Source organism: Larus michahellis, chromosome 1 (assembly GCF_964199755.1).
Source record: "Larus michahellis chromosome 1, bLarMic1.1, whole genome shotgun sequence".
NCBI lineage: Eukaryota > Metazoa > Chordata > Aves > Charadriiformes > Laridae > Larus > Larus michahellis.
In genome coordinates, this window is record NC_133896.1 from 50,861,153 (window position 1) to 50,871,475 (window position 10,323).

Here is a 10,323-nt window from a genome sequence, read left to right on the forward strand (position 1 = left end):
CTCTGGGCAACCTGTTCCAGTGCCTCACCACCCTCATGGTGAAGAACTTCTTCCTAACGTCCAGTCTGAATCGACCCATCTCTAGTTTTAATCCATTCCCTCTAGTCCTACCATTACCCGACATCCTAAAAAGTCCCTCACCACCTTTCTTGTAGGCCCCCTTAAGATACTGGAAGGCCACTATAAGGTCTCCTCAGAGCCTTCTTTTCTCCAGACTGAACAACCCCAACTCTCTCAGTCTGTCCTCATAGGAGAGGTGCTCCAGCCCTCTGATCATCCTCGTGGCCCTTCTCTGGACACGTTCCAGCACGTCCATATCTTTCTTGTAGTAGGGGCTCAAGAATTGGATGCAGTACTCCAGGTGGGGTCTCACAAGAGTGGAGTAGAGGGGGAGAATCACCTCCCTTGACCTGCTGGCCACGCTTCTCCAGATGCAGCCCAGGATACGATTGGCTTTCTGGGCCACTGGTACACACTGACAGCTCATGTTGAGCCTCTCTTCCACCAGCACCCCCAGGTCCTTTTCTTCAGGGCTGCTCTCAAGCCAGTCACTGCCCAGCCTATATCGGTGCTTGGGATTGCCCTGACCCAGATGGAGGACCTTGCACTTGGTCTTGTTGAACTTCATGAGGTTGGCATGGGCCCACCTCTCCAGCCTGTCAAGGTCGCTCTGGATGGCATCTCTTCCCTCCAGCGTGTCAGCCGCCCCACACAGCTTGGTGTCATTGGCAAACTTGCTGAGGGTGCACTCTGTGCCACTGTCCGTGTCGCTGACAAAGATGTTAAACAAGACCAGTCCCAGTGCTGATCCTTGAGGGACTCCACTTGTCACTGGCCTCCACTTGGACATGGACCCATTGACAGCCACTCTTTGGGTGCAGCCGTCAAGGCAGTTCTTTATCCACTGAATTGTCCATCCATCAAACCCATATTTTATCAGCTTGGAGACCAGGATGTCATGCGGGACAGCGTCAAAGGCTTTGCTCAGGTCCAGGTAAATGATGCCAGTTGCTTTCCCCTTGTCTATCGATGCTGTGACCTCCTCATAGAAGGCCACCAGGCTTGTCAGGCACGATTTGCCCTTGGTGAAGCCGTGTTGATTGTACCCAATCACCTCTTCGTTATTCTTCTGCCTCAGCAGTGCCTCCAGGAGGATCTGCTCCATAATCTTACCAGGCACGGAGGTGAGACTGACTGGCCTATAGGTCCCTGGTTCCTCCTTCTTTCCCTTTTTGAAAATGGGGATTATGTTTCACCTTTTCCAGTCAGTGGGGACCTCACCAGACTGCCATGACTTGTGGAATATAATAGAGAGCGGTTTAGCAACCTCATCCGCCAGTTCCTTCAGTACCTGTGGGTGTATCCCATCAGCTCCCATGGACTTAAGGTTTAGAAAGGTTTAGAAACTGTTTTTTCTAAACACTATTAAGGTTTAGAAACTGTTGTTAGGTTTGTACCACCACCACAACTGGAATTTCAGCCATGGCTGGAAGCAGAAGGACAAGAGAAGATGCAGACGAGGTCCTCTGTTAAAACACAGCTTGCCACCTAACATGGAGAGCCTCCAACTGCAGCCAGATTTTCTGAGCTCTGCTCAGACAGATTTCTCAAAACACCAACTCTTGAAGCACTTCTGTGATTTGGAGCCAGCTATTAGTTTCCATTAAGATGTTTGTGTGAAAGCACAGTTTCCAAATTCCTTCTGCACAATGCTTGATCCCCGCTCTTTCTGACACACACAAGAATGCCATTTTATTATTTATACAGATCACTTTGTTTTCCTCAGCACATAATTTCAATTCCAATTCATTAATGTCAAAGCATAAAAGAAACAACATAAAGCAAGAAAAGTTTGCCAAAACCAGAAGATAACAGCTGATAATTAAGGAAGTCCCATTATTTCTTGGCAAAGGAGCCTGTGTTTTCAGAGACACATTCTTAAAGGGCTTCCCATTAGTGTAGCTGCATGATTTGCATGAATACTATTTGCACCAACAAATAAAGGTTTTCAATATGCATAAAAGGAGGCTTTAATGTTCCCTTAATTTCTGTACAATACCCATCCCATGCCCCTTCTCGCTGGCACAGGCCAGCCTGGTGACAGGTTCACAGCAGGGACACTCCGGCAAACCTCCTGGGGTGGGGGGCAAAAAATTTTTGTGACACCATCAAGATCTGGGCTTTTGTTAGCATATACCTGCCACCCCCCAAACCTCATTTCATACCTACGTCGCTCTGCAGGCAAAACTGCACACAAATCCTTCACCCAAGAAGAAACACTGCGTTCCCTTCTTCCCAAGCTCACCTCTGCCTCCTGCACTGCGAGCCCTTCACAGCAGGATCTCTGCTCATTGGGCAAGTCCACCTTAAAAAGACTTTTGCGTCTCGCTTGTGTTTCCTCACATTAGTATGCCAGCCACCACCAGGCACACACAGCTGATGGCAAGTCTCTCTTGGATTTCAGGGTTCCTCTGTGCCCTTCCCTTAACAGAATCACAGGCAGGGATACTTCCCATTAGACCAGGTTGCTCAAAGCCCCATCTAGCCTGGCCTTGAACACTTCCAGGGATGGGGCACCCACAACTTCCCTGGGCAACCTGTTCCAGTGCCTCACCACCCTCATGGTGAAAAAGATCTTCCTGATATCCAAACTAAATCTACCCTCTTCCAGTTTGAAGCCATTATCCCTTGTCCTATCACTAGGACATCACTCAGCTTGTTCCAAGTGTTGTTCAGCAAGACCAAACATCTATCCTAGGCTACAGCCGTGCAACAAATGTGAATGTGGCAGCATGCGGAGAGAGGCATGTCAGTTGGATCAAACCTGAAACAGGTTGACCAATTTTGTGGCTCCTGGCACTTGGATTCTGCATACCCACCTCTGCAGCACAGCTTGGCTTTGGTTTGGCTGATGATCCTAGGATGTCAGAGAGAAATTAAAAACCTCTCTTCTTCCGGAGCCTGATGTCACTACCTACTGGATAATAAAATCATATAATCATAGATTCATTTAGGTTGGAAAAGACCCTTAAGATCACTGAGTCCAACCATTAACCTAACACTACGAAGTCCACCACTAAATCATGTCCCTAAGCGCCATGCCTACACATCATTTAAATATCTCCAGGGATCCCAGTCCTCATCCACAGTGAAGGTCTGTGGTGGACAGTTATTGCCTCATTCATGGAGATTCGATCAAAGATGATGTTATTAAAATGACAATCGACAGAGAGAGGAAAGATATTTTACCGATAGTGATCTCTGGGAAAATGCTGCTTGATGAGAAACTTATTCTGGCAAAGCCCCAGAAGGTCAGGATTATACCTCATGTGAGGTCTGTTGACAATCCACACATACTGCCACAGCAGTTCCCAAGTCACCAAGAGCTGATAACTGATACAGATCCTTTGCACATACAAAAAATTTGTATTCCTTATTGAAAAAGATTTGTAGACAAAATTTCATCAGATACTTTCTACAGAAAATTTGTGGGCATGAGCAAATTTTCCATTACAGTATGATTTATAATGGCAAATCTTCCATTATGCCCATTGCTGAAGAAAAAATAAATTTATTTCATTGCAAGATTTAGGCTGAGTCCTAGATATTCTTCGCATTTCAGCAGTATTGCTACAGCAGCAAAACTCTCCAAGGGTGCACACAGCCTCAAAATCCTTCTAGGTCCGTAAGCGTGATAACCACTGCATCCCTAAGTAGTTAGAATAGAGAGCTTGTCAGAAATCAACTCCTGGTCTGCACAAGGCTACTTAACAACTGTCCAGCTTAGACCGAGCCATCATATCTCCTCACATTTTCAAGAACCAGACACTGGCAAGGAGGAGGAAGGAGGATGGTACATCTTCACCTGGGATAGGTTCATATGGGGAGAGCAACGGGTTCTTACACTGCTTTGTCAATTATGAACCCAACAGAACCAGAAGCTGAGGCTAATTCATTGAGTAGCTGGGCTAACTCCGTGCCACTACACTGGATTTTGATGCAAACCTGTCCTTTGAAGATACCTTCTCCTGGTGGACCTTCCTTTTTGTTAACTCAACTCTCCCCACTCTTAATTCAGGGCTATGCCTTCACAGCTGCTTTAAGTTCTGTGATTGTAACTGATGCCCATCTCATGGTGTCTTCGGTGTGATGGCAAAGTTGATGCTGCCGCTACCCCAGTGGAGATGAACTGCGTGGTATCAGAAATAACTCCTTTGATGTGGGAGAAAAGCGCAGCAGATCAAAATCCCATTTACACTGGGATATCACTAGGAAAAGGCACTGGATGGTCATTAAAGTGCAGTCGAGAAGCTGGAACATGGGGTAGCTCTGAAAGTTTCCTTAAGAAATGTGTTTACGGCAGGCAGAAGTGGGGGTTATTGCAGGGAGTTCCTGTCTCGGCAAACTCCACTCAATCAGGAAATATTTCTGGGCAGCTCAGCTTTCTCTCAGCAATGTGAGGGTACAGGGGCTAGCTCTCTCTGCCTGGCATTATGGTGACATGGAGTCTTAATGATGTCGGTGAGCATTTGCACTTACAGAGATAACGACATCTAGTAAGTCCCTCCACCAGAAATACTGCTGCTGTCAGATGCCCAGCTGCTTAATGTGTTTCCTTAGGAACAGAGTGTAGGCAGTCGTGCTAAATTCCCACCCTTGAGTCGTAAGAGAAAATCCTATCCATCCACCCAAGATCTAAGGTTTGGATTAATCTATGACAAAAACTCTTTCCTGTTCATTTCCTGTTGAGCAGCAGCCTAAATACCCTGAACCACAGGCAGAAAAGAATGCGAACGATTACTTCCCCTATTACAAAGGGAAATACAAAGAGGACAAAAGGTGAACTTCACCCCTGTGCTGAAGGTCAGGAGAAGACCCGCGTAAGCAAACTGTCTCTGAGTCAGAATGATTCAGTCAAAAAGGTAAACAGCAAATTCCTCAGAGGGGGGAAAAAAAGGCAAAAGCTATTTTGTTTCCTGATTAACCAAGTTATCCAGTTAACTACATCAGATGTAGTCACGCATTCTGTGCTTTCAGTGCTCCTTCCTTCCCGACCGCCACACAAAATTGCTGCAGACCCAGTCTACAGCTGATGAGATTACTGACGCGTGATTTCATGCACCGATTATGAAACCAGAAGTCAAGCACTCTGGCTCTCTGACTTCTATGCCGATATCTATGACCCTGGGAAATTCTTCTGTTTTTTGATAACTTTATAACAACTGGGCTGAAGTATTTACTCATCTGTCAGAGGAACAGAGTGTATTAAAAGGTGAATGTAATTGCTTCTGTATTTCTTGGTACACAAAAAGTATTCCCAACATGAGTAGGAGGCGTTGTGATCAAAATTGGTTCAATATGTAAAAATAAGAAGTGCTGTTTACAGATAACATACCAAACCTGTTATATTGCCATTCACCGATATACATATTTATCCTTGGCAATTGTCAGAAAAGTGCAAAAATTACTCCCACAATATGATTTTATCCAAGACACTCACTCTAAGCTCATTGTGTTCTGACACACTATACAGGTCATCACTTGAAATCAGCTGTTCTTTACTCCAAGCAGCATGAAAAATTTTGCTATATATACCATTTCCCATTGTGTTCATGCTTTTCCTATATAGGCTTAACACAGGCTTCCTTACAGAAATCTTATAACTTAGTTACTCTTTCAGCTGGCCCATAGTGAGTCTTACTACCAGAAAGACTATTAGAATAATTTTGATGTTGTCTCTGATGACCATCCAATACACCCAAAAAGAAAACCACACTCATTTCTGATGATCATAGAAACAAGTATTTGAGTGCACTGTCAACACTAGTTTTAATACTAGTTAAAAATAATTACAATTCCAACTCTTATTCACTCCTACCCATCCATAAAGGTACCACAACCACTGTGCATGAGCACAGTCTGGATCTGGAAGAGACTGGTTGTTGAGTCAACAGCATTAAACACTCAGATTTAAGCAGGTGATGATGGTTTTGCTTTCAACACTAGGGTACCACACTGACCTTTGGAAGGCAAAGCGCACAAAAAAGTGTAACAGTTCTGTTACAGCAAGGTTAGTTCCCAAATGCATGTTTTCCACATTCAGCATCTAATACATTAAAGATGAAGGGAATATGCTGTATGCAGGAACACAAATACACATTGTGGCATTTGATGACTTTAGACATAGAGTAGTAGAAGACATTAGTATAGACATGACAATTACTACACAGTACAAACGTTGGTTCAACATATTTGCCAGTCAAAGGTTAAGAGTCACAAATTATAGCTGCAGCAGAACTGACATTTCGTGAGTGTGAGCAGGCTGATGCTCTCTAGAGTCAAGGGAAGCTCCAGCAACTTCACCTGTGAGTCAAATGAGACTGAGTAGAGCACTCGCGCATGGGCAAGGACATCGCTTATGCGTCTTATAAACTCTGTGGTTTTCTATCCGTGCGTGTGGAGTAACGAAAACATACTGGTCCGCAAAGTTATTCTTGAACACAAACCGATGTCGCCACACTTTCACCGCCCGCAAGGCTCGCAGTAACATCGGGGGAGTGTATCAGAGGCCTCCCGTTATGTGCCACAGCCATCGTGCCAGCTGAGCACTGCCACCTCGTGGAGATCTACCGGTATAAAGAGAGATGGAAACACACAGGGGCTAACTGCTGCGGAGCTGAACACGGCCCTCAAAACTGGTAAATCGCGGGGCGAAAAGCAAGCAACACCCTGCTGGGAAGGACACGGACACACGCACGCTCCACCGCTCCGAAGCCGGGCGTCCATTCCGGGCCGGGAGGGCAGCTGCTGCCCTGCCCGTCCGACCGAAAGGCAAAATAAGCTCGCTGCCGGCTGAGAGGGAGCAAAGCCGGCCCCCTGGGGCCTGCGGGGCTGGGGGTCAGCGAGGAGACCGCAAGCTGAGAGGGAGGGAAAGGCCTGCGGCCTTGAGGCGCGCAGGATGGCGGACGCCCCCGCCATGGCAGCTTCAAGCGCCCGGCAACGGCAGCACCACCCCCGCCTTGCAGAGCACGGCACACGATTGGTTGGGACAGGTGGGAGGGCTGACAGCCCGGCCAATGAGAGAGAACACCCCGGCGCAGCCCAGCCAATGGGCAGCCCCGGTTGTCGCTTCGCGCGTGAGGGGGCTGCCGCAGCCTATCGGAAGTGTGGCTCGGCGGGGGTGAGGGGTGAGAGGTGAGAGCGGCGGCGGCCCCGGAAGTGGAAGCCCGTGAGCGGCGCTGCCTCCCATTCTCCCGCCGCCCGCGGCGCGCACGAGGGCTTCCCGCCTGCGCTTGCCTGCCGCGCGCCGCCGCCATGGTGAGGGACGGGGACGGGGACGGGGGGCACGCGGGCGGAGGGAGCCGCGGCCGTTAACGGTCCCGGAGCGGGGCGGGAGGGGCGGAGCGGAGCGGGTCGGGCGACGGCGCTGACCCGGTGCTCTCCCCGGCAGAGCCTGCCCCTCAACCCCAAGCCCTTCCTGAACGGGCTGACGGGGAAGCCGGTGATGGTGAAGCTGAAGTGGGGGATGGAGTACAAGGGCTACCTCGTCTCCGTCGACGGCTACATGAATATGCAGGTGAGGGGCGGGGCGGCGGCGGAGGGGCAGGAGCCGTCTCGGGGTTCCCGGCGAGGCACCTGGGGCGGAGGGGGGCGCCGGGCCCCGGCCCCGGCGGAGCGGGGGGGCAAAGTGAGGCGCTTCTGAAGGATCGGCGGTGAGAGCGGGGCCGCTTGGCCGCCTTCTGTTCGCCCACTGCCGAGCAAAACCGGCGTGTGCTTTGCGAAGCCGCTGCTGTTATAACCGTTCTGAGTCTTGCTGGTTTTCTTCCTAAGCTGGCAAACACAGAGGAGTATATAGACGGCGCGTTGTCTGGACACCTGGGTGAAGTTTTGATAAGGTAATTGGGGTATTTATGACAGAGGAAGGGTTGCTTTAAATCTTCTTATCACTTGTGTTAAAACTTGCGTTGCTAGGTGCTGTGTTTTTTGTGTAACTAAGACGCTAAGTGTCAATGTAACTCTTACGTGAAGGCTATGAGATCCCTACTGAGGGGAGGAAAAATGAATTTTGAAATATTTTTAAAGTAGTATTTACAATCCCTGTTTCAGATAATTAAATACTTTAGTTTTCCAGATTATTGTACATCTATTAATTCCTCGGCATGAGTATATTAGTGTATTGCTACTGAAAACATTTTGCATGCTTGGAACTAAACTTGACCATAACTGTTAACTGAAGAGTAAAAATTTCTTGTACAGCATTGTCAACCAGTTACTGCTTTTATAAGCTTGAGGTTTTTGCACTTGTTATGAACCTTGCAGAAAGCTGCACAAGGTGAACAGCAATTCCTTAGGCGGAATTTGGCTGTTGCCAGGCTACACTCAAGAAGGGGAATGCATAAAGCGATGTAGTTAAGGGGTGGAAAATTAAAACATAGTTAAGGGAACTCTTTGTTTTTATTTACAGGTGCAATAATGTTTTGTACATCAGAGGTGTGGAAGAAGAGGAAGAAGATGGAGAAATGAGAGAATAGGTGTTTTGTATATCTGGAAATAAACTTGTTTTGTTTTGTTTTTTTTTTCATGGTTTTGTAATAATGTGTTTACTTTTTTCCATTGTTTTTTAATATGGGGAAGTTAACTCTTGAAAAGGTCTCTAATATTCTATTGGCGTCCAAAAATATAATGCTGGAGGAATAGACAATTATTTCAACTTAAAACTGAAAATATTATAATGAAAAGTGAATATTGAAAACAAACAAATAAAAGCCCCACAACTTTTAAGTATTACCGGTGTCAACAAATGCCATTGCTATCAAGGGAAATACCTGAATTTAAGTGATTCCTGGAATAAGTTAAATCTTCCAAGTTTGTACTCCAAAAGAAGATAGATAGTTCATTTGTTTATCGGCTCAGTTTAGCATCAGTGTCAGTGCTCTGGTGTCAGGTACTCATACTGAATGCGGACTAGCGGGAAATAGAAGGTGAAGAGCGTCTCATCCTGTGTATGTGACTTTCTCGTGTCATTCTAAGCTGCATAGCTGAGCAGATCAAAGGAGCTGCAGGAATAGCCTCTTCTCTCCGTAATGATGATAATACGGGCAGTGGAATGAGCAACAGGAAAAAGTCTTAAAAAATATCGTGACGCACTTAACTGCAGACTGCTGCTGATTTGGTTATGATTCCTTCAGTTCTGAATTGGTTAATTAAGAGGATGTAGCTATAATGCCTTGTAGCCTTGTTTCAGTAGAAACTAAGTTTCACCTCTCAAGTAGAAAAGCTGTAAGTCATTTCAGTATTTGTAGGAACCTCATTCGTGGTCTTCTCTGCTTTGACAGCTGAAGGCTCTGAACAAAATACCAGTTATCTTTACATCTGAAACACAGGAAAATATGGCAGTCTATATAGTTCACAGTCTGTACGTAGTTACTATTTAAATATTCTTTAAACCTGTTCATAAACTATTTGGAAATAGTTGTGAAGATTTCACTCCGGGTGAGATGTGGAGATCCATTATACCCCTGTGTCTCTAAGAAATATCCTGCTGCTTTGAGTCACAAAGCTTGAAGTGTGGTTGTACAATCGTTATTAAGGAAGGACAAATTTGTATCAACTTTGTAGCCAATATTCATGCAAACAGAAGTTTCCTGGCAGCTCTAAAGGTCCGTAGACTTCATTGGCATTAATAGAGTTAAGACAACATACTGCAAAATGGGAATGCACCTTTCCCAGTCTCTGTTGTAAAAAGAAAGTCTCTTTTTGTTACCAGGCACCCGGCATATCAAAAGTCTTAGCAGGAACACAATAACCATGTTTTCAAATGTTTAATCTTAAACGTTGAGGTTAACTGAATGTCCCTTACCTATTAGAATTTCTTAATGAAAGGCCATTGAGTAAACCGCTCAAAGCAGAGGGTGGCTGGGGTCCTGCCACTGGTGTCCTGGAAGCAGTTCGGTGCAAAGGCTTCTGAAATGAGGTATCAACACGGGGGACATTAATAAACTCAACCTCATACCTCCAGCATATTCACAAATCAGTTTGTCTTTCACGTTAAACACTATTATTATGTCATGTATAGAAAACCATCAGTGTTTTGAGCTATTTAAAGTCAAAAGTCTCAGAGGCGAGTCAATCATGCGTGCAATTCCACAAAAATTCAACTAGTGCTGGTTGTTTACCAGTAAATGATGCCACGGAAATCACGGCATGCAGATCTCAGCTCTGCTATCTGTCCACAAAATGTGGTAGAACCCTGCAAACGTTCTGGCTTTCATTCATTCGTTTGCATACTAAAATTCTATGTTTCTTTAGTAGCAGACTGTAGTA

The 10,323-nt window shown here is 46.1% G+C and overlaps 1 protein-coding gene across 1 annotated transcript; it reads left to right on the forward strand.

The window, feature by feature from the left end:
- Positions 1-7,157: 7,157 nt before the first annotated feature.
- SNRPF (small nuclear ribonucleoprotein polypeptide F) lies at positions 7,158-8,581 on the forward strand. Its single transcript, XM_074575456.1, has 4 exons — positions 7,158-7,317; positions 7,451-7,576; positions 7,831-7,895; positions 8,465-8,581. Exons 1-4 carry the CDS (start codon positions 7,315-7,317, stop codon positions 8,529-8,531), a joined length of 261 nt encoding a protein of 86 aa, XP_074431557.1. The 5' UTR covers positions 7,158-7,314; the 3' UTR covers positions 8,532-8,581.
- Positions 8,582-10,323: the final 1,742 nt, after the last annotated feature.

What these genes read in the sequence shown, in the direction of transcription:
- SNRPF (XM_074575456.1), top strand. An exon ending in ACGGCTACATGAATATGCAG is followed by an intron (nt 7,577 to 7,830) that starts GTGAGGGGCGGG and finishes TTTCTTCCTAAG; the next exon opens with CTGGCAAACACAGAGGAGTA. An exon ending in CTGGGTGAAGTTTTGATAAG is followed by an intron (nt 7,896 to 8,464) that starts GTAATTGGGGTA and finishes TTTTATTTACAG; the next exon opens with GTGCAATAATGTTTTGTACA.